At 45.1% G+C, this 24555-nt stretch overlaps 1 protein-coding gene across 1 annotated transcript in view; it reads left to right on the top strand.

The window, feature by feature from the left end:
* The first annotated feature begins 7222 nt into the window (after positions 1-7222).
* Positions 7223-24555, top strand: part of NAV2 (neuron navigator 2) — a 494616-nt gene continuing 477283 nt past the window's right edge. Inside the window, exon 1 of the mRNA XM_007955845.2 lies at positions 7223-7480. Within this exon, the coding sequence (XP_007954036.1) occupies positions 7223-7480 (258 nt within the window). The remainder of the gene's footprint in view (positions 7481-24555) is intronic.

Consider the following 24555-nt stretch of genomic DNA (forward strand, 5'->3'; position numbering starts at 1 on the left):
GTTTTGACTTGCATCTCTCTAATGGCTAATGATTGTGAGCATTTCTTCATATGTTTGTTGGCCGCCTGAATATCCTCCTTGGTGAAGTGTCTATTCATGTCTTCTGCCCATTTTTTAATTGGATTATTTGTCTTTTTTTATTGAAGTGTTGGAGTTTTCTTCCCTTTCTTTTTTACAGTTTAGAGTCTCCAAGAGACTGTTTACTTTTCCCCTAGATTCCTGCATTTTTTATATAAGTTGGGATTTAGATTGTTCCCAATCTTCATAGCACACTCTTCTTGGGAGGTCAGATGCAGCCAGGGATCTTTAACTCAGATGAAGGATGGGTTGACAGGGCTGGTCACTTACAGGTCAGCTCCAAAGCCCAATTCACACTCAACTAATCACTGGCAGCTGATGTAGAGGCTCAGCGAGGAGTGCAGTTAGTTCTTTCTGGTCTGAGGATGGCTCCCACGACCACGAAATGGCCATACTCAGAAAGATATAGTGATCCTGAGAGCTTTGGTGATAAGTTTCCAATTACCGAATTGCTGACATCTGGGTGACACTGAAAGTTAAGATGTCCCCAGTCAGAGGAAAAAGAATGGTTGTCAAAGTTAGGATTTAAAATGGTGGGCTATTTCAACGTATTTGTTGATGGTTCATGTATTAAAAAATAATAATAAACAAAACTCTTCAAAATCTGGATAGTATATCATTTCCAGATCAGGCTGACATTCAGTACTTTGCCAAATGTATAGATTTAAAGTGACATTCATGTTACACAGAGTCCATGCTGAAGGAGTAATATTATAGGCTATTTATTTAATTCAATATGCTCTTATTTAAGGAATAGGTAATTTGCCCCTAGGAAAAGAAAATAGCTTTTTTTCTCCTTGCCTGGTGATAATGAAAGGAGCTCTGGTGGTGCTGTGTTTTAAAGCACTGGGCTGCTAAACAAAAGGTCTATGGTTCAAAACCACCAACTGCTTTGCAGGAGAAAGATGAGGCAGTCTGCTTCTGTAAAGATTTATAGCCTTGGAAACCTATAGGGCACTTCGATTCTGCCCTATAGGGTCACTATGAGTCAGAATTGACTCAATGGCAGTGGGTTTGGTTTGGTGAGGATGATAAATTATTTTGTTTTAAATAAGAAAAATAAAGGTTTATTAGGAAAGATACAGAGAGGAGATGAAAATGTTCCAGGAAAGAGCAAATAAAATTATTAAAGAGACGAGGAGGCAGGGGAAGAAATTTGGAAACAGACTAAAAGATTGTCTTCAATCAATAAAGGTAGAAAATTATAGAGTGTAGGTACAGGCAGTCCTTGGGTTATGAACACCAGTAAGACTCCTATTTGCCCTTTAATGTTATGTAAATTTGGCCTCACTTTGAAATAGCTGAACCAACCCCTACTCAAAACAAATTCTTCATCACAATCAAGGTACAGCTTTTGAATCATTGAAAAGGCATGGAGTCTTTTCTTGCACTAAAACCAAAACCAAACCCACTGACATCAAGTCGATTCCAATTCATAGTGAGCCTACAGAACAGAGTAGAACTGCCCCATGGAGTTTCCAGGGCTGTAAATTTTTATGGAAGCATACTGACTCATCTTTCTCGTGTGGAGTAGCTGATGGGTTGGAGCCATCAGCTTTTTGGTTAGCAGTCAAATACCTTAACCACTGTGCCACCAGACCTCCTTTTTTGCATTAAAGAAAGGCTAAATAAGAACTCTACGCACTTTTTCAACTTACCTACAAATTTGACTTAAAGATACACTTGGCTCTGGATCTTGGTCGTAGCCTGCGGACTGCTTGTGTATAAAGCACACAACATTAAGGCAAGTGCTCGTAAGTTCACCAAATCCTGAAATATTAGAAAGAAGTATTTTTAATACAAATAAAATAATTTTATATTAGCATTTTTTTTTAAGCACTGTTTTTCAGGGGTCTTAAAACCCAAAGAATTACCTTGGTAGTAATTATTATTTAAATGCAAAATCAAAGGTTAAAAATACATAGCATGTATGCCACCATTTCCATTTCTGTGCTCATGGCAGATAATATTAATTGATCAGGCACCTATCACCAATTAAACTAGATAGACGCACCCTCAGAATCCAGTTCAGCACAGTGCTACAAAAAGTTAGTACCAGCTAACCACAGATGAAAACCTTTGGCTACCTATGGCTTAGCCTTACTGCTCAAAGTGTGATTTAAAGACCACCAGCATGGACACCCTTTAGAGTGCAGAATCTTAGCCTCATTCCAGACCCACTGAGTCAGAATCTGAATTATAACAATATCCCCAGTGATTCTAATGCACAGTAAGGTTTAAGAAGCCCTGGAAGAGCACTTAATGCATGATACACTCATTTGTTGTTGTAAGGTGCCACTGAGTTTGTTCCAACTCATAATGACCTATGTACAACAGAACAAAACACTGCCTGGTCCTGTGCCTTCCTCACAGTCCTCCCTGTGTTTAAGCCCATTGTTGCAGCCACTGTGTCAATTCATCTCCTTGAGGGTTTTCCTCTGTTTCACTGACTCTCTACTAAGCATGATGTCCGTCTCCAGGGACTGGCCCCAAAGTTCTCAAACTTTAGTATACATCAGAATCATTGGGTTAAACATTTGTTAGAACATAGATTGCTGGGCTCCACCCTCAGAGTTTTTTATTCTCTTGGTCTGGGGTATAAGGAGTCTTTGTGATACAACAGTTATGCACTTGTCTGCTAACTGAAAGGTTGGTGGTTAGAATCCACCCAGCAGCTCTACTAGAGAAAGACCTGGTGGTTTTACTCCCATAAAGATTTCAGCCAAGAAAACCCTATGGGGCAGTTTTGCTCTATTACAGGGGATTGCCACCTGTACCAAACTGCACCAGATAACAACTACAATTATCTTTACAGATTGCCAAGTCTTTCTCCCACACAGCTGCTGGGTAAGTTCCAACCACCAATCTTTCACCAAACACTTAACTGTTGTGCTACCAAGATTCCTCCATAAAGATTATAGAAAACCCTATGGGTCAATTTACTCTGTCACATGGACTTGCTATGAGTTGAAAATTGACTTGATGGCACCTAATAACAACAGAAACTCTGGTGGTACAGTGGTTAAGCTCTCAGCTGCTAACGAAAAGGTCAGTGGTTCAAACCCACCAACCACTCCATGGGAGAAAGATGTGGCAGTCTGCTTCTTTAAAGAAGCCAAAAAACCAGACCCACTGCCATTGAGTCAATTCCAATTCATAGCAAACCTATAGGACACAGTAGAACTGCCCCCATAGAGTTTCCAAGGCTGTACATTTTTATGCAAGCAGATTGCCTCATCACCTGCAGAGCAGGTGATGGATTTCAACTGCCGACCTTCTGGTTAGCAGCTAAATGCTTTAACCACCACACCATTGGAGCTCCTTCCTGTAAAGATTACAGCCTTCGAAACCATATGGGGCAGCTCTACACTGTGCTATAGAGTCATTATGACTTAGAATTGACTCCATAGCAAAGGGTTAACAATAATAGGTCTTGGGTAAGGCTTCTCTAGCAAGTTCCCAAAAGTTGCTGCTGGTGAACTGAGGACCACACTTTGAGCCTAGGCATGGTTTGAAGTTCTCAGTGACATTTAGAAGCTGAAGAGTTGAAAACAGTATTTCTCTAACTTGGTACATTTGTCAGAACCAGAGTTCTGGGCATAAGAGTCCTCAGATTTAATACAGCATAACACTTCTTATGACTTTATGGTCTTGAATCTAAAAGACAACCTATCCTTATTCAGAATAGCTGCTAGCATCATTCATTAATCATTTGACAATTTTGGTAGCTATTCTGTTCACAGCATTATATTACATGCTTGGAGAATTGAAAGAGAGTTAAGGTCCAGTCCCTAACATCAAGAGGCTTATTCTCTAAGGAGAAAATAAAGAAACACATGAAAGAGTAATAAGAGTTAAATAAGGCAAGACAATAGTACCGGAGGTGGCATCCGATGGCAAAGGCAGAGTGTTAAAGTGGTAGGATCATGTTTGATTTAGTTTCATAGTTAGGGGGGTTCCTGAGACAAGCTTATATACCAAAAACCCAAATTAAACCTATTCCCACCAAATCAATTGCAACTCATAGTGAACAAATAGGACTTGGTAGAACTATCCCATAGAGTTCCCAAGACTGTAATCTTTATGGAAGCAGACTGCCATATCTTTCTCTGGTGGAACAGCTGGTGGGTTCTGATCCTTGATTTTTCCATTAGCAGTTGAGTGCTTGATCACTGCATCACCAGGGCTCCAGCTTATACACAGGGCCGTGTATTCCACCCTAGCTAGAGTAGAAAGTCTGTACATAGAATGGGTAGGAGATAAGGTGGGAGAGGAAGCAAGCCAGGGTAAGAAGGTAACTTCTCATTCCTTAATGCTACATAGGTTGTTTTACACTTTGAAGTTTCCGGTGGTCTGGATAATTATAAATCAGTTCTATCAACTTTGTAAATCAGACTGAAGAGAGGATATACAGTGAAAATTTGACTCTCAAAGAGAAGAGAGGCAAAGAGTTTATAAGCAGAGATGACTGGATGAAAAGTAGTAGTGATTTAAAAACAGAGGTAATAATTCCATAATGACTTATGAATGAGGAGCCCCGGTGGCTAAATGGTTAAAAACTGGGCTGCAACTGGAAAGGTCTGTCTGTGGTTAGTACCCACCCACCCACTCTGCTGTAGAGAGTGGTGATTTGCTCCCCTAAAGGTTAAAAGCACTTGACCGCTAACCAGAAGGCTGGCGGTTCAAACCCACCAGCCACTCCTCGGAAGGAAGGTTGGGCAATCCTACTTCCGTAGTGATACTGCCTCGGAAACCCAAGGAGGGGTCGCTATGAGTCGGGGCTGACTCGACGGCACATAACAACAACAACAACAAAGGTTAAAACACAAACAAACAGACTCACTGCTGTGAAGTCTATTCCAATTCTTAGGGACCCTATAGGAGCTCTGGTAGCACAGTGCCTAAGGTACTTGACTGCTAACCAGAAGGCTGGTGGTTCAAACCCTCCAGCCTCGGAAGGAAGATTGGGCAATCTACTTCTGTAGTGATACCGCCTGGGCAACCCAAGGAGGGGTCACTATGAGTCGGGCTGACCCTACGGCACACGACAACAACATGGACCCTATAGGGCTGAGTAGAATTGCCCCATAGGGTTTGCAAGGTTGTAATCTTTATGGAAGCAGACTGCCATATCTTTTTCCCATGGAACAGCTGGCAGATTGAACCGCTGACTCTTTGGTTGGCAGCCGAGCGCTTAAACACCGCGCAACCAGGTCTAGAAAATCCTGTGGGGCAAATCTCTGTCCCATAGGTTGCTATGAGTCTGAATCAACTCAATGGTATCCAACACAACATCCCGTTGCCAGGTACTGGTGCTAAAAGACTATCTCATTTTATCCAAACAATAGCGCGTTGCATAAATGCACTCAATGCTCCACCTTACTAAATGTGAAAAGCAGAACTTTATAAGGATACATATAACTCTAAAGAACTTGTCCTATTTAAATCCAGGCAGTTCTCCAGGGTAGGGGCCATGAACCTCAAGGACTCTGGCCTGCCAGGATTATTCCTCAATTCCCTTTCAATTTTCCCATATTTTGACCCAGCGCGACCAGGATGGAACCCAGAGCGACGGAGAAATCCTCAGGCAAATTAAAGCCGAGGAACCTGTGGGGCCAGGGCGTCCCAGACGCGGGCAGGAACTCCCACATGAAACTGCCTGGTTTAGCAGGAGTTTGCTGGGATCATGGAACCTTCTCTTGGCTTCCTCCGCCACTCTTAGAGTCTGTGGTAGGTTGCAAGGAGGAACTGTCTCTGGACAGCAGATTTCCCTGGGTATTGTATTTGCCTATAAATACTTCAAATATTTAAGTGAAATATGCATCCTTTGAAAGCTGGAGAGGAAGCTATTGAGAGGCACCCCCGGCCCGCCACGAAGAGCGGGCAGAAAACAGGCAACATCGCTGGCGCGTCCTTTACGCAGGAGACAAGGAGAGGCCCTACCCAGGCCAGATGGGGGGCAGCAAGGCGGCAGGCGTACTCCGGAAGCTTCAAACCGTTAAGATGACCTGAGCAATTTGAAAAAGCAAACACACTTCCTCAGGCGGGCGTTTGCGTTCGAAAGGGCATTTTTCAAAAGAAGGCTTCAGGGACGCGGGGGTGTCGGCCTGCAGGGAAGCGCGCGGCCGGAGCTGTGCCGCAGAGCAACCACCAGCCGGCTTTGTACTTGCGGCCAAGCGAGGCCCCAGAGTTTCGGCGGCTGCCGTGGAGTTGAGGCCACGCCCCCTTTGCAGGCAGAACCACGGCCGCTGATTGGCCCTCAGCGAGCCAATGGGTGCGCCAGGGCGGCCCGGGCTGTCAGCGCGCGCCGCAGACGCGCGGGCTGCAGCTTGTACTCCCCTGCGCGGAGCCCCGCAGCCAGCGCAGCCCTCTCGGAAAGCACGGCTGCAGCTCACGAGCGCAGCTCTGCCCAACCCGCCAGCCGCGGGTCCGGGTGTCCGCGCCCCACGGCCACAGCCTTGCTGCGCTATAGCGCACGGAGCATGTGCAGATCCGCAGGTGCTAAGGTGCTGTCTGTCCGGGGGGCTTTTGGGCAGCGGTGACTGTCACGCCAAGAGAGACCTTTCGAGGGCTCTCGCCGCGCCTCTGCGACGCGGGTGACATTGCGGTGCTCGCGAGCAGGGAGGTAGCTAGCTATACCTTTCGGCTGAGACGTCTTGGGCTCGGTGCGCCCGCCTTCTCCTTCCTCCGTTCCTCGCACCTCGGCTCGCCCCTTCGTCCGCTCACACCCGCAGCCTCTCTCCCTTCCAGAGGGAACTCCTCACCTCGGAGATGCAGTGACAAGATAATATGGGTGTTCAAGCCTTGGTTTTCCAGAAGGAAAATTGCAAGAGGCAGCAGCCCCTGAGCACCGAGAGCTCTTGAGCGCCTGCCCAGGAGGGGCGTGAGACCCGGCTGCAGCATCTGTCCAGGTGGGGGTCCGCTGAGCGCAGTCTCCAGTCCCGGGCTCTCATCGCGGCACCCCAAAGCCACCCTAGCCCGTTCTCTCAGAGTTCCCTGACCCGGGACTTTTTATTCCGCCGCTGTTAGTGGGCGCCCCGCGGGCCGAGGCCCGGCGCCTGCTCTGCTGCCCGCGCTGCCTTTAGCGGTCGCCTCCGCCGCCGCTGCCAGGGACGTGCTGGGAAAACCGAAGCCCCGGGAGAAGATGCCGGCCATCCTGGTCGCCTCCAAAATGAAGTCGGGACTGCCCAAACCGGTGCACAGCGCCGCGCCCATCCTGCACGTGCCCCCGGCCCGGGCCGGCCCCCAGCCCTGCTACCTCAAGTTAGGAAGCAAGGTGGAGGTGAGCAAGACCTCCTACCCAAGCCAGATTCCCCTGAAATCGCAAGGGCTGCAGGAGCCGGCGGGGGAGGGGCTCCCTCTGCGGAAGAGCGGCTCTGTGGAAAACGGGTTCGATACCCAGGTGAGAGGCGCTGCCTGCCAGGTTACTTATCTGGGGCGGGTGGGTTCATACTTTGGGGGTGGTTAGATGAATGCTACAGCTAGATGAGGAAAAGGGAAGACCTGTGGTTGGGAGGGCGCAGAGCCGTAGGCCGGCAGAATTGGGGATGCCTGAGAAGAGTGGGCTGGCTGGTGGCTGGTGGGTGTGGCCCTGGTGCTCAAGGTTTGCCTGAGGAGCTCTGTGAGACCCGCGGTGCGGCCACACCTGCGGGTGGCTTTTGGTGGGCACCGCCAAGGTGTTCTCAAGAAACGTGTGCCCCACTGGAAATGTCAGGTGTTGCATGTTCACCGGCTTGGCTCCAAGAAGCATGGTTTTGTCTGTCGGTTCTGCAGAGGTTATGTCCCTGCCAATGAATGGTCTGAGGATCGGTGGCTTGCTCTTTTCCCATTGGGCTCGACTCCCCTCCGCCCCCCCCCCCCAACACACACACCTCTGGCTTCCTGGCTGCAAGATTCAGGAAAGAAGGGCTGGGGGAGGCGATGAACCTGCCTTACTTGGCTTGAAGATGGCTTGCGAGACTTGCCCATTCCTAGGGCTGACAGGATTCCGGGCACGGTGCTACCGCTGCAGTATGAGTGCCCGGAACTCACCAACTGAGACAGGCAGCTGGAGACTCCTAGCGTCTTGGCTGGCTGTGGCGGTAGGGGTGGGGGTAAGGGTGGCCGCCATTCTAAGACAGCTAAGCCCCTCCTTCCTGGATGGTAGATCATGGTGCTGGGTAGCCTGTGGGCAAGGGTGTCAGTTGGCAAGGGTGAGGGGATGGTCTGAAGGGAGACGGTGACTTCTGCCGTACCAGACAGAGCCTACATCACCCAATTCGGCCTGGTGGCAGACTCTGGGGAGGCAATCTCTTTTAAGGAAATCAGCAAGGGCCAATCGGGTTTTCTTGGCCTCCTGCCCTCCTCCTTGCTTTTTTTTCCCCTGTTCTGGTAGGAGGGAGTGTATTTTCTTGGCAGTCGGTCAACAGGGACTTTTGGGGACAGGCAGACCTGACGGATGTGACTGTCCCCGGTCAGGAGAGGCGGGAAAGGCAGAGGGGGAGGTGGTTTGGGGCTGGTGTCAGGGTAGTGGCAACAGACCAGCTGACCCTCTTGGCAGGCATTTCTCTGCTGACACTGTCTCCACCTTCTCCTGGAGCTTTCTCTGATCAGAGGCTAGAGCTCAACACATTCCTAGCCTTGCTGGTGGAGGGACTGGAACTGGAGGCTAATTGTTAGCAGACTTCTGGAACTCTGGGCTGGTGAAGGCCCTCAAAGCAGATTAAGCTCCCACACCAGGCTGATAAGCAAGCCCCTTGCTGGTGCACTTGCTAAACATTTTTGGAAGCTGACAGGTTTGAGTGATGGCGTGTGGGAGGAAGGCAAGATTTCCTCCAGTGCTCTCGGGGCCTGTCTCTTTGAGGATTGTATGCTCTGCTCTCTTTTTCTGTCCATAAGGCTTGTCCAGTGGGTCTGAAATGGGATGAGTGTTGGGGTAGACTGCTGCAGGGGGTTTCCCCTTCATCCTCAGCGGTAGAGCTTGAGGTGTGGTGGGTGGTGCATGGGAGGCTGGAATGGTGACTCAGGATGTGACACACACTCTCGAGCTGATGAGGAGGACTGAGGAATGAGAGGGAAAATAGAGGCCGAGGTTGTTCAAATCCAGACAGCTGTTCTACCCTTTGCCTATTTGACCCTTCATTTAACAAACATTATCGGAATATCTGAAGTGGGCAAGCTCTGGAAAGAAGATTTGTCATTGTCTCCCTTGAAAAATGTTCCCCAGCTTCCCCCAAAGGGCTGGCATGGTCTGTTCCCTCCCTCACCCTTTGCCCACAATTCCCAGAATTCCTCCAGTTCCCTGTCTCTTGCCCTTAGAGGGTCCTTGTGCATTGACCACAGAGATGGTATGGATGGACTGCTGAGGAAACTGGCCACTTCCCAGTGGACTATCCTGATTTTTACCTGCCTATTTTCTCCTTATCAATGTGTGGGGTTCCCTAGGGGCTTGTACCAGTGGCAGGGGGCTGACTCTTGTTCTCCTCATATCCTCATCCTGGTATCACACTTTGGCAAAAGGGGTCTGGCTTTCTTTGGACAACCCAAACTCTGACTTACATCATGTCCACCCAGCCTTCAGGAAAGCCTCCTGATTATAGCTTGAGGACTGTGTCTGACTTGAAATCTGGTAATTCTCTGACCTCCAAGCTAGTATATATCATTGGAGGATATTTGAGAAATGATGAGTTAAATGGGAAATGATGCCTCAGAGCCTCCGTCTCTTCTTTTATTCAGTGGAGTTTTGGCAGGAGGCTGATTGTATAATGGTTAATAGCACAAGCTTTAAAGTCAGATGTATATTGGTGGTGTGCATCTATCATGTATCTGGTACAGTGCCAGCCGCACTGGGAAGATGAGGGAAGGGCAAGACCATTTGTTGAATGCCTGATATGCCAGGCTCTTTACATATGATCTCATTTCATCTTCAAATAATCCTTAAAGCAGGTGTGCCATATCCATTTTCTATAACAATAGCAACCTATTAACCTAATAATAACAACAGCAATAATAATGGCAAATACTTAACACTTCATGGGCCAGGATTTGTTCTAAGGATTTTTATAAAATGGTTCATTTTATCCTCACAACAGCCCAATGAGATAAGTATTATCCCCATTTTACACATGAGGATACAGAGGCAAAGGGAGGTTTATTAACTCTATTTAGTTTCCTACAGCTGCCATAACAAAATACCACAAACTAGGTGGCTTCAAACAAACTGGGTGGTTGGAGGGAAGCTGGTATCTTCCTGTCAAAAAGGTGATGGTAAGGAAAGAACAAAGGCTTTGCAGTCAAAGTATTGAATTTGCATGCTGACTTCTTGATGGATACGCATTCGGAACATGCAGGTGGTTGTGAGGAGCTGGGGAGATGGTCTGGTGGCCTAGTGCCTAAGGCATTTGACTATTAACCAGCAGTCTGGTGGTTCAAATCCACCAGCCACTCCTTGGAAGGAAGGTTGGGTAATCTGTTTCCATAGTGATATAACTTGAAAGCAGTGAGTTTGGTTTTTTTTTTTGAAAAATTTTTAATGCATTTATTGAAATATAGTTTATGTACAGTGAAATACATAAAACTAAAGTGACATAGGTCAATGCATTTTTTCCAGTGTTCCCCCCCTCCCACCCCTGGCAACCAACAAAGAAAGTTTCCCTCCATATATGAACCTTTCCGTGACCCTCCACAACAATGAACTAATACTATATTTGTCCTTCTGTGGCTGCCTTCAGTCAGCACAATGTCGTCCAAGTCTTTCCACACCATGCAGCACTTTGCAGACTCCACATCACCCCTCAGTGCTGCATAGCACTCCATTGTGTGTATGCACCACAGCTTACTCATCCACTCCTCTGTTGATGGGCACATAGGTTGCCTCCATCCTCTTGCCACTGCAAACAGTGCTGTGATGAATATGGGTGTGCATATATCTGTTCCTGTCCTGGCTCTCACCTCTCTAGGATATATACCTAGTAATGGGATTGCTGTGTCAAATGGTATCTCCAATTCCAGCTTTCTAAGGAATTGCCATATTGCTTTCCACAGTGGTTGTATCACTTCACAGTGAGTTTGGTTTCTTTGTTTGGGGACATGGTATCCATGAAAGACCTGCTTCACAGAAGACCCTTGGGAAATAAGTGATTATTATTATTAACTTCAGTCGAACATATTCAATGTGGTAGTTACACAAGAAAGGAGGTGGTTCTCATGCCTTGTAGTATTATGCACAACTCTCTTCAGCCAGTGACAGCCCCTTCACCCCCAGACCTACTTTCTATCTGCATAAAGTATAACACGAGCTAACTCATCAACCAGTAGCTGTTAGGTGCAACCCCACTTTCAACCCCACAAGAGCCTCCCCTTGAATCTTTCCCACAAAATCACAGCTGAGTCTTGACCCCCAGTGGAGGAAAGGGTGCTCTGCAGCGGAATATGCATTCTGAATTCCCTTCCTGGTCCTGCGGTACCTGGGCCTTCCCTCCAAAATGAACATTTATAGTGTCTGCTCTGTTAGCATGTCATATAAATTAGGACCATGTGCAAATTTGTTTAAGAGACATGTTCTGTGTTAGCTCAGAAATCCTGTCCGGCTGCCCTTAAGATAAGAAATGCTTTTGAGTTATTTGAGGGGAACCTATAACCTATTTTAAAGATGCAGTTGTGTAGGGGAAAAAAGAGTATATAATACTTTGCTATTTCCTACTTTTAGCAGCTAGTGCTCAACTTGCAACTCATTTCTTCAAAAAAGTAATTAGAAGTGATTGAAATCCTCTGTGGGTGTGTTAGATGTTTAAAAGAAAGCAAGAACAAGGCCCCTGGGAAGAGAGCGCAGCTCCAAGCATACAACCTGTTGCAACTTTGCCCCACTATGTTTTGATTAGAACACTTGCTCCATCATCAAAGCTGATTATGGATTTGATTAGTGCATATTTTTGCTATTGTGTTATTCCCTTTTTTCTCTTTCTCTGTTCTTGGAGGGAAATGTGCAGTGTGGTTATCTGCCAACATATAAGAATGTTTATAGTTCACATATTACTGCTTATTCTATGGGTTCATTTTCTAAAGATACTTTAAGGGTGGTACTAGTGGCTTATTTAGGGTATCATTATATGTGTGTATATATATGTATATAAACACATCTACTTCTGGATACACACACACACCAATGTACAAATATATACACATGGAACAGCTTACTGCAGACATGTAAGCATACACATCAAAGACGCAGCTAGAGGAACCCAATTTCTAGGTTTCAGAACAGCTAGGCTTGCTTCCCATTTCTCACACTTTCTTTCTGGGTGACCAAGACTGACACACAAATTACTGTGTCGCATTTATTTATGTATAAGACATGAAGGATGTAACCTTGAGAGAGATGTTTTAATCAGACCTAACTGAAGTTTCTGAAGCCAGTCTGAAAAAGCTGATCAACTAAATGAGAATTTGGCTTAAGGTCAGACATTTTTATAAGTTAGAATCAGCCTCAGCAGCAAGGAAGGGGGTATTGATGGAGCATCTGCTATGTGCCAAGTAGTCTGCAGTGTTCTTTATATAAGTATCTTTTAATATGAGGCACAAGAAGCCATGTAAAATGGTCAAAGTTATCACTTGGAGGTCATGTTACATGCAGGATTGGGCTTCATTGAGAGACAGACCTGAGTTTGAATCCAGACTTTGGTCAAAGTTAATTAACATCTCTAAACCTAGTTAACATCTCTAAACCTTAGCTTCTTCTTCTATAGAGCAGAAATGGTAATGCATACAGGTTGGCTGTGAGTATTCTGTGAGATAATATAGGTAGGTTGCTGAACACAGTGGGTGGCACATAACAAGCAGGGAATGTGTGTTATTGCCTGTTTTCATTCCCCAAGGTCACAGCCAGGTTTGGAATGCAGATCTGCCTCACTCCAAGCTCAAGTTCTTTCCATTCTACCTTGCTGCCTCCCAAATGATTACATGGAAGGACAGATGGCTTGCTTGTTTGCATTGGGAAAGCGAGGGGCACAGCAGGGCTTTGGTTAGATGACTGGGGAATAAGGGTAAACTAAGAGCAATAGCCAGACCTCCAAGGAGGTCATATCCAGAGTTGTTGAAGGAAACCCCCACATTCTGGTAAAATTTCTGTAGCACGATCAAGCTGAGGGGGGTGCTGCAAATCAAACTGGTGAGGAACCTCTTTTGTACATCCAGTCTGAGCCAGCACTGTAGAGGTGGTTGAGTGGCACTGGCCAATCTGATGGCACTACCTAGGACAGAACCAAGAATGGAATATTTCCCATTGATTGGGCCCTTTCAATAGATCCTTAAAGGAGCACTAGTGGCACAATGGTTCAAAGCTTGGCGGCTAACTGGAAAGTTGGCAGTTTGAACCCAGCCAGTGGCTCCATGAGAGAAAGACGCAGTGATCTGCTTCTGTAAAGATAACAGCCTACAAAACCCTATAGGACAGTTCTGCTCTGTCACATGAGGTATCTGAGTCAAAATTGATTTGACAGCACATAACAACAACAATGGATCCTTCTGAAGGTAGAAGGGAAGTTCTCTTCCTTGGTGGCTAGCATGGTTGTGATGGGGAGCTGGACTCTAAGCCTGGTGATCAGTTTGGCCATTAAGGTGCCCCAAGTCATGGCCAGCTGCCCAGTGGTGTTTCATAGCCACAGGACCTACTTCAATGGTGACTTTGTCTTTTGGTCACAGTGTTCAGGGGGATGGACTATGTGTTCCTAGAATGTCTTGGTCAGAAAGGACCACGTGATATTGAGAACAAAACTTGGTCAGGCTTTCATGCTTGAGTTCACATAAGACAATACTGAGTGACACAAAGGTTTTTGCAGGAACCCGAAGTCGCCCACACAGAACTGAAAGAATGACTCATAACTTAGTGCCCCTTTTCCCAAGGAAAACAGTCCCTCTCTTGTATCTTGCAGACAATGGTCCTGCAGCCTCAGAATACTCTCTCCTTCCAAGTGAAACCTTAATGCCTTCTGTGAATTTTGGTTTAGTCCAATCTCTGCATCTAAGTGAGAGGGTAGAAGATAGGGTGGAAATGGGACTTTGGTCAAGATAGTTATGAGCCCACCTCCTAGGGAACTTTTTTATAATAAAATTGGTTACTCATGGCAGCACAATGCAATCAAGATAATTATAATAATAACTGACACTGATTGAGCATGGTTCTGTACCAGCGTAATGCAAAGCACCATTCATGTATTGTTTCATTTAATCCTCACAACATTCTCATGAGATAGATGTTATTTCCTGAAGGGAAACAGAAATGACAGTCCTCAGAGTCAGCAACTTTGGTTCTAGTACTCTTTCTTTTGACACTTTGCTTCATGTTTGTCGACTAATCACATTGCCTTTCTAAGCTTCATTTGCCTCATCTGTAAAATGGAGAGAATAATACCTGCTCTATCTTCTTCAAAGAGTTTTTGTGGAGATGGCTAGGTGCAAAATTTATGAACAAGGCACTGGGTTAAAAATCATTGAAGCTAAATACCTTCTGAGAGAGTTTAAGCTACTTTTCCAAGTAGCACAGCTGGTAAATGGTGGACCCAGAATTCGAACCCAGATTGCTCCAAAGTCAAGGTTCTTAAATAATGAGTGTGAATGCCCTTTTAAAAAAACATCTGAGAAGGCATTGTTAATACTATTTCAAAGTAAATTGCTTTAAAATTTCCTTTGGATTGGTATATTTGCCATTTTGGCCTTCCCTCCAGTTTGGAAATACAACATTCTTTCCATATTTAATAAATATTATTTGCTTAATAATATCAGTTAAACCCTCCTGCAATATGTAATAGTCCAAGTCCTCTGAGGCCATAAAGCAATAACTACTTTGCCCACTAAGTATTATCATTGATCATAATTGATAGGGGTGACTCAGAACAGAGGAAGGGAAAAAGTGGGGAATTGGATTAGAATCATTTGTTGGCATGAGGAAGCAAACAGAAATGATTCTAGATTGTGGATCATTCTTTAAGAGAAGAGCTCTGGAATTTTCAAAACTGTCAACATCATGAAAGACAAAAAATTAAGAAGACAGTTGGGGGATTATTTTAGGAAAGGGTACCAAGAAATACCACAACCAAACCCAATGAGAGATCCTTGACTAGGTTCCGGATGGGCAAAACCACAAGAGCCAGAAAGGCAATGTTGGAGACAGTTAGAGAAATTCGAAGGTAAATTACACAGTATTATTCTGTCAGGAGCCCCAGTGGCACAGTAGTTAAAGCAATCAGCTACTAACTAAAAAAGCTTGGCAGTTCGAACCCACCAGCTCCATGGGAGCAAGATGTGGCAATCAGCTTCTGTAAAGATTTACAGCCTTGAGAACCCTGACAAGTTCTGACCTACAGGGTTACTATGAGTTGAAATCCCCTTAGTGGCAGTGGGTTTGGTTTAGTATTATTCTATCAATATTAATGGATATGTGAGAAAATGTCCTTTCTCTTGGGAGATACATTTTGAAGTATTTAGAGGTGAAGTGCCCTGATATCAGCAACTCATTCTTAAATTTTTGTTGTTGTTGTTGTTGTTTCTGTTGTTTTTTAAAAGGTGATTATATCTGGAGAGAAGGAATCCTGGTAGTGCAGTAGTTAAAGTGCTTAGCTGATAACCAAGAGGTTGGTTGTTTAAACCCACAAGTTGCTCCATGGGAGAAAGATGTGGCAGTCTGCTTCCATAAAGGTTATAGCCTTGGAAACTCTGTGGGGGCAGTTCTACTCTGTCCTATAGGGTCTCTATGAGTTGGAATCAATTTAATAGCAACAGTTTTAGTATCTTTGCAGAGAGATGGAAAAAAAAATGTCATAAAATGTTAACAACTGGTGAATCTAAGTGAAGAACATACATGTAATTCTTTCAACTTTTTTGTAGTTTTGGAATTTTTCTAAATCAAATGTTGGGAAATATAACAAAGCCCTAGCTGAACAGTGTATTTTACCAATCCCCTTGACATCTATGGTGAACCCATGAGAATATAAATGAAATAAGACTCCCCCCCCCCCTTAAATGTACTTGCAATAGCCTGGCCAAGTTTGTTTCACTAGGTTTAGGATCTGGACTCCTACTCTCCTTTCTGATGTAGTATGAGACTCTTGGCTTAATTCCTTGTTCTTTCATGAGAATGGTTTGTGACATTTTATGGAAATCATAAGATACAATTTGATTCAGTAATCTCTTGCATGAATCTGTTTCCAAGGTGGTAAATATAAAAGAATTTTTTTTTTAAATAAAGAAATTTAAAAGAAAACAAACACACTGACTGAATTCTACTATTCCAGGTATTGAGAAGGTTAGGAGTATGAGTAAAAGCAAACTCTTTTCTCTGCTTCAAACCTCTTTCCTTCCCAACCATTTGGGTCTCCTTTGCTGGCTTTTCATCCTATTCACCCTTTACCCATTAAAGTTAAGCTGTAATGTCACCTCCTCCAGGAAGTTTTCCATCACCACCATGATCAAGATGCATTATTTCTTCTAGGTGCTCACATAGTCTGTTCTGGAGTCCCCACAGTCTGGACCATGACTTCCATGAGGTCTGTTTTGATCCCTGCTGGTACCAGCACAGGATCTGCATATAGTAGGTGCTTAGTCAATATTTGCAGAAGAAAAGAACGGTGGGCAGAAGATAAGGAATTAAAAAACAAGAATGAGGAAGGTGAATCTTGAGCACCATCTGTATGCATGAAGCTGTGGCTACACCATGTCAATCCTGCAGAGCTCCCACTTGGGATATAAGCCAAGAAGGTCATGTGGTGGTCAATGGCCAAGTGTAGGAAATACAGGGTGGGCACCCTGAACACTGGCAGAGGTCAGTATCAAAGGTCTCAACACAGGGTCTTAGGGAAAGTCACCTGATCTGGCTGGGTAGAAGGAGGCAGCAGATCCTTTACAAAAGCCTGTTTACAATGTCTGGACTATTTGGTTGTTCCAAAGGAAGAATATCTATCAGGGTATGAAAATGGTAGTATAGTAGGCTGGAATGGCTGACAGGGGAGAGAACACCGTGGGCTTTGGTGGGAAGGAGGACTTGAGGAAGGGTTTTGATTGGTCAGGAAAAGGGAAGGGTGTAGAGAGGCCTATGATGGGACTAGAGTCCCTGGATGATGCAAATGGTTAACACACTCTGCTGCTAACCAAAAGGTCGGAGGTTGGGGTCCACCCATAGGTACCTTGGAAAATAGATCTGCCAAATTCTTCCAAAAAGTCATCCATTGAGAACCCTGTGGGGCAGAGTTCTACTGTGACACACATGGGGTTACTATGAGTCAGAATTTCTTTCTTTCTTTAAGGACAGGTCAAGGCTGCTCAGAATAATGATTCTGTTGTTGTTGTTGTTATTTGCCGTCAAGTCGGCCCCGACTCATAGCGACCCCTCCTTGGGTTTCTGAGGCAGGTATCACTACGGAAGTAGGATTGCCCAACCTTCCTTCCGAGGAGTGGCTGGTGAGTTTGAACCGCCAGCCTCCTGGTTAGCAGTCAAGTGCCTTAGGCACTATGCTACCCATTAATGTGCCATTTATGTAAATTGTCTCATTTAATCTTCACACTGACTTTCTGAGCCAATATTATTGATCTGGATTTATCAGAGAAGAGAAAAATGAAGAGTCAATGAGGAGTTAGCCTGAGAGAGGTTGAGGGACTTGTTCTAGTCCACAGTTAGTATGGACTAGGGCAATATTTGAAGCCAATTCTTTGTAATCCTAAAACTTGTGCTTTTAACCACTATCTTCTTCTGCCAGTAATTGGAGCAGGCCATGCTAAGGTGCTGATTTAGACAATCAAATCTCTAAACCCTCTTCTTGGAGCCTGTCCCCCATTTCCCTGGCCTTGGCCCTCCTTGCTGGCTCTTTTGGGTCAGACCTGCTGTGCCTATCCCTGCCTGTCACCAAGAGTTTCATGTCTATAGTATGAGGAGCCTCATTTGGCTTTGCCCACATCCTGCTGTGATCTGAGCATGATCTCCTCCCACTGCTGTCACTGCTGTCCCCCAGGTCACCCCTGTGCTGCTGGATCAGTGGGGCCTATGTGCCTGACAGCTGGAGGACCTCATTTCCATCCATCCCTCCTGCCAGATACTGTTCAGCACAGCTCTGCAGAAAGTCCTCATTTTGTGCTGAATTGTTTTGATTCTTTTCAGACCTGGAAGTGACACATGTTTACATCAAAATGTGTGGGCTGCAAGTGTCGCAGAGCTGTCAGATCACCCCATGGTTGAACCTTTTTTGTTAGCCCTCTCTGGACTGAAGAAGGCAAGCACTGGAGGAATAAAGCACTAGGTGACCTGGTAGTGCAGTGGTTAAGTGCTTCACTGTTAACTGAAAGGTTGATGGTTCAAACCTATCATCCATTCCATGGAAGAAAGATGTTACAGTCTGCTTCCATCAAGATTTATAGGCTTGGAAACCCTATGGGGCACTTCTACTGTCCTACAGGGTTTCTATTAGTTAGACTTGATGGCAGTGGGTTTGGTTTTGGTTTAGGTGACAAAATTAGTGATGAGTCTTTAGTTGTTGGCTTAGTGATATAAGCCCCTAAGGAGTAGAGACTCAGGACTTCAGATTGCATTGTTCAAATGCAAAACTGTGGTCCAGAGAGGGGTGTGACATACCTAAGGTTACCCAGCTCAGTGGAGCAGAGCAAAAACTGCAGCCCATGTCCGCTGACTCCTTCTCCGGTGTTCTTTAAACCTCACTCATGGTAATCCAATGTTCCACTCTGAAGGGGATGATGGTTTAAAGAATTGGAACAAGCCCAATGCTATGTTCATTTTCCTTCATTTACCAAGTAAGTAAGCTGAGTTTTCATAATTCCTTCATATTAGAAAGCCTTTGCTTTGACTCAGTGAATCAGATAACTATGACCTCTTTGTGGATGGTATAAATGTGACAACAGGCTACCCTTGTACACCTCCCATGGGTCAGACACTATATTTAAGCCTCGCAACAATCCAATAAGACCTGTGATGTCGCATGCCTTTTATGTATGAAACTCAGAGGTTAGTAACTTGACCAAGACCACATAATTGGTCAGTGGTAGAACCAGTATTAGGACTCTCTGATTTCAAATCTATGCTCTTTCTGCCAGCTTCTTAAAGGCAAAACCAGTTGGTGTTAAGTTGATTCTGCCTCATGGCATCCCCCTGTCTTTCAGAGTAGAAATGCCTTTGAGGTTGTGATGGTTGGAGCTGTGTGTCAACTTGGCTGGACCCCAGTTCTGGGTGGTTGTACCCATGATGGGATCAGATGACTGAGTTCTGAGTGGCCAGTCTGCCCAAGGGGAGTTTCCCTAGGGGCCTGCTTGCAATGATATTCCAAGGACAATCTGGAAGAACGGCATTCCGAACTACAGACTTCCTTGAGTGAGCGGCTCACCGCTCCCCTGGAGATCTCGGATTCATCTTTTATTGGAAACAACAACCAATATACTGCATGCCAGCTTGAATCTCTCGGCTCCGCTGTGCTTGCGGGAAACAAAGGCGGCTGCAAGCCCCACCACCTACAGAGACGGACTTTGCAGCTTGGACTTGTCGGCTTCTATACGCTTGTGAGCTATTTGCCTAAGATAAATCTCTCTCTCTCTCTCTCTCTCTCTCTCTCTCTAAATATATATATATATACCTTGCTGGGTTTTTTTTGTGTTTCTCTAGAGAACCCAATCTAACACAGAGGTTATCAGTGGCTCTGACCTTTCAGACACTTGGGGCTGCCATGATTTGGAATGTATTCAACAGCAACAAGTTGACCCTTTGAAAGTAGATTGCCAGACTTTTCTTCCTACGGACCTCTGGATGGATTCAAACCACCAAGCTTTTGGTTAGTAGCCTAGCACTAATCATTTGTACCACCCAGGGCCTTCACCTCTTAGACCCCACCCCCCCAAAGCTGGAAATCAGAGAGACCATGATTACAATCCTACCTCCCTATTTGTTTACTAGCTGTCTAACTTTACCAGTGCTAGTTGGAGCCTAGAACATGGTAGGCACTCAGTAAATAATTATTGAACTGCAGCTTGGACAAGTCAGCCCTATCAGGCCTCAGTTTTCCCAGGAAGAATAATAGCATTTTAAAGGGTTATGCAGATTAATGTAATTAGTGTGACAAAGTGCCTGGCTTGGAATAGATAAGATTAACATCATTTAGTGAGCACTTGACTATGTGCCAGGCACTATTCTAAACATAAAAAAAAAAAAAATTGAAGTGAGATTGACATAGCATAAAATTAATTATTTTGAAGTATACGATTCAGTGGCACTTAGCACATTACAGTGTTGCGCAACCACCACCTGTATCAAATTCTAAAACATTTTCATCACCCCAAAAGAAAGCCCTTTACCTGTTAAGCAGTCCTTCCTGATTTTCTGCTTCCCCTCAACCCCTGGAAACCACATTCTAAGCATTTTGTATGGATTTTGTCATTTAATCATCAAAAACAATAACCTTAGAGGAAGGTACTTCTGTTATTGTTACCATTTTACAGGTGAACCAAGGTACAGAGAACATAAGCAACTCGCTCAAATTCACCTGCCTGGAAAGAGGTGGAGCCAGGCCTACAACTCAGGCGGGGACTGCCGAGACTGCATCCTTACCCACCTGAGCTGCTCCCTCTCTGCTGCGTCTATGAATCCCAAATCTAGTTGAGGGTGGAGAAGAGAAACTTAGGGCACAGAGAGGAGAAGCAACTTAAGGTCCAGCAAGTGAGAAGTGGTAAAACCCAGCTAGACTTGTCTTCCAGGAGTCCCTGGATGGTGCAAATGATTAAGCACTAGTCTACTGACAGAGCAGGTAGCAGGTCACACCCATCCAGAGGTACCTCAGAAGGAAGGCCTGATGATCTGCTTCCAAAAGGTCACAGCGTTGAAAAGCCTACGCTGCAGTTCCATTCTATACACATGGGGTCACCGTGATTTAGAATCAACTCCATGCCACCTAACAACTGCAGATTGCCTTCTAAAGCAGCCTGGGGCTCTGTTCATTGAAAAGGTGGCTCTCTCTAATGGGGAAGGACAAATTTTCTAGTTCCTGGAAGCAGTCACTCTTCAATTGCAGATCTCCATGAGCACTCAGTGACTCCTGGCTGCCTGGTGAACTGCCTGGCTTTCCCCTTTGGTTCTTGTTTCTTACTCATTTGGAATCATTCTTTCTCTGGAGTGCTGAGCAGAAACCTATATAAATTTTACCTAGTCCCCAGAAATGTTTACCTTGCTACCGATGTGCTGGCTTTGTTATATTTTTCACAAAATTTACACTTGACATATATGAATTGCCCACACCCATGTATTAGGCATGAACTCTTGGTACATTTTGTAACAGGAAGCTGCTGGTTTTCCATTCTGAAGAACTGGAATTCAGTCAGAAATTTGTCATTTGCCAGTGCCAACTCTCACCACATTCCATGGCTGTTTTTAAGAGCGTCTCGTCACCTGAATTTGGAGGAAGCAGACCATGGGTGAGGCCAGGCTGGCTGGGCCGCCATGGTGCATTCTACGGGTCTAGTGGCTTCCAAGTGACCTCGGCCTGGCTCTCCCCAGGCCCATGCCATTCTGGACTGTGTTGCCTTTGGATTCACATATGGGCAGACGGGTGCTTATTTTAGAACTAGAAGGAAAGAATATGTATCAATTAAAAAAAAAAAAAAAGAACAGGGAAGGAAAAATCCATTCAGTGGTTTTAAAATATCTCTCCCTTAACAGGACAGATTATTTTTGTTTCTTAAAAACAACTGGCATTTTCTCTTGAAAAGAGTTAGAAAGGGAGGCCTGTATGGCTGTGAAAAAGGAGGGAGCTGTGACAGTAGTTTCACCGTCTGGCCTGTTCACACAGGACAGGTCATTTACCCTGACCCTCCAGAGCCTCCCTATTCCTGACTCAGAGCAGTACCAGCTCCAGAACCTTGAGCTAGCTCACAGAGACCCTGTTTTCCTTGTTGTTCTTAGGTGCTGTCGAGCCGAGTTCAACTCATAGCGACCTCATGTGACAGAGCAGAACTGCTGCATAAGATTTTCTAGGCTGTAGTCTTTACGGGAGCAGATGGTCAGGTCTTTCTCCTGTGGCACTGCTGGGTTTGAACTGTCAACTTTTTGGTTGCAGCTGAGCCTGCTCATTTCATAGATGAGGAAGCTGAGCCTCAGGGCCTTTGCACTTGCTGTTCTTTCTGCTTGGAATGTCCTTCCCCAGATAGTGACATGACTCACTTTCTCACCTTCAGTCTGTGCTCAGATGTCACCTTCTCAGAGGTCCATTTTCTGACTCCAAACCAAAAAACCTATTGCTGTTGAGTTGATTCTGAGTTACAGCTACCATATAGAACAGGGTAGAACTGCCTCATTGGGTTTCTAAAGCTGTAAATTTTTACAGAAGTAGACTGCCACATGTTCGTCCCATGGAGCAGCTGGTGGGTTTGAACCACTAATCTTCCAGTTAGCAGATAAGTGCTTAACCACCATGTCACCAGCATTCTTTCCATTTCTGACCACCCTCCATAAAATAATTAATGCTCATCTACCTTTTTATATCACCTTGCCTTGTTTTATTTTTCTCCAGAGCCAAAGCTGTTTTCCTTCTGGTGTGTATGTATTTGTTTATCATGTATCTTCCTCTACTAGGCGTCAACTCCATGAGAGCAAGGGCTCTGCCTATGTTATTCACAGCTATAGCCCCTGTACCTAGAACCACACCCAGCCCTTAATAAGTGCTTACTAAATATTTATTGAATGGACTACAACATAGGCTTTGCCAGGTTTCAGGCAGAGCTCAGGCTAACTCCTTGTCCAGGGTTCTTATTTACATCATTTTTCCAGACTCTACTATGGAATCTCTAATGTCTCCCTTAAGGTGCTAATTGGTCAGAATGTTGTCCATTTGACAATTTTGCTTCTTTAGGAGTTCGTACAGATTCAAGTCTTAGTGCAAAGAGTGAGTGAGCCAGGCTGGCTGGGAAAAGGTAATATTTTTGCTCAGGTTGAAGGACGCTTATCCTATGAGTAGACTTTTACCTTATGGTTAGAGATGGCTCTGACATGCACACAGTAGTTTAGGGAGATGGGAATTGGATTTATCAACATCTCCTGGTTCTACTTTGTCTTCACCTATTCTCTTTCTTTCTTTGCCACCTTTTTGTTCTCTAAACTCTTTATAATAAAAAATATGATTTGTGGACCAGCTGCATTGCCCTTGTTAGAAATGGAGAGTCCCTGGCCTTGCTGCAGACCTTCTGAATCAGACCCTGCATTTCAGTAAGACTCCTGGATGATTCATAGGCAAATTAAAATTTGAGAAGCAGAAGAGCCTTTATGCCCTCAACCTCTTCAGAAGAAATACCTGACAAGTCCTCCTCCCACCCCTGTCACCACCCCTGTCTGGAGGCACAGGCCCCATTGCCTCTAATAACCCCTTTGTGATTGGGGGTAGGAGAGATGGACAACCTAGATGTGCCACCCTAGAAAGGACCTCATAAAAGATGATTCCAGAATTGGTAACCACTCCATGTCTGCTTCATCTCTGACACGCCTCTGGCTTATTCACCTATGAACTGGGCATTGTGACTAACCATTGGTCCTCATGACAAGTGGCTTTAGTCTACCTGGTAACTGCAGAAGGAAGGGAAACCCAGTTTTCAACCTGGGAGCCCAGGATTAGAGGATCTCAGCTCCCCACTCTGCCTGATGTGCTCTGGGCTGGTAGAGATATCATCTTTCAGGGTCTGAGGCAGTTCCATCCTAGCCCTTTTGATGAATGGCTGTGAAACCCTTCCTGCTCCCTTCACCAAAGGCAGGACAGCCATCCCCATAGTCTGAACAGATGACTGAAAGGGGATGAGCTGATGTTTGTGCATGTGAGTGCATGCATGTGTGATATATGCATGTGTGTGTGGGCATTCATGTGTATGTGCATGTGAACAAGTGTTTGTATGTCAGATATTCCTTGAGTAAATCCATTTTGACCACTGGAGTCACCATAGCATGTGATTTCAGTGTGGTGAGGTGGAAATAGCACTGTTAAAAGAATTGTGCATTCTCTAGACCCTACTTGGAAAAGCTGCATGACCCTAGGCACATGTCCAGTGGTTCTTCACCAGGAGCATGTGGAGTTGTATAGACAATACCCATACCCAGATGTCTCCCTTATATGATATATATATCAAAACTCAAAAAACTCACTACTATGGAGTCAGCTCTGACTCATAGCAACCCCTCCTTGGGTTTCCGAGACAGTATCACTACAGAAGTAGATTGCCCAGTCTTCCTTCTGATGAGTGGCTGGTGGGTTTGAACCACCAGCCTTCTGGTTTGCAGTCAAATGCCTTGGACACTATGCCACTAGATCTCCTAATGTGTGTGTGTATGTGTGTGTATATACATACACACACACATATATATGTATGTATGTGTGTGTGTATATATCTATCTATATCTATATCTATATCTATATCTATATATAGCTCTGGTAGCGTAGTGCCTAAAGCACTTGACTGCTAACCAGAAGGCTGGTGGTTCAA

Source organism: Orycteropus afer, unplaced genomic scaffold (assembly GCF_000298275.1).
Source record: "Orycteropus afer afer isolate SDZICR_OR568_19922 unplaced genomic scaffold, OryAfe1.0 scaffold00014, whole genome shotgun sequence".
Lineage (NCBI taxonomy): Eukaryota > Metazoa > Chordata > Mammalia > Tubulidentata > Orycteropodidae > Orycteropus > Orycteropus afer.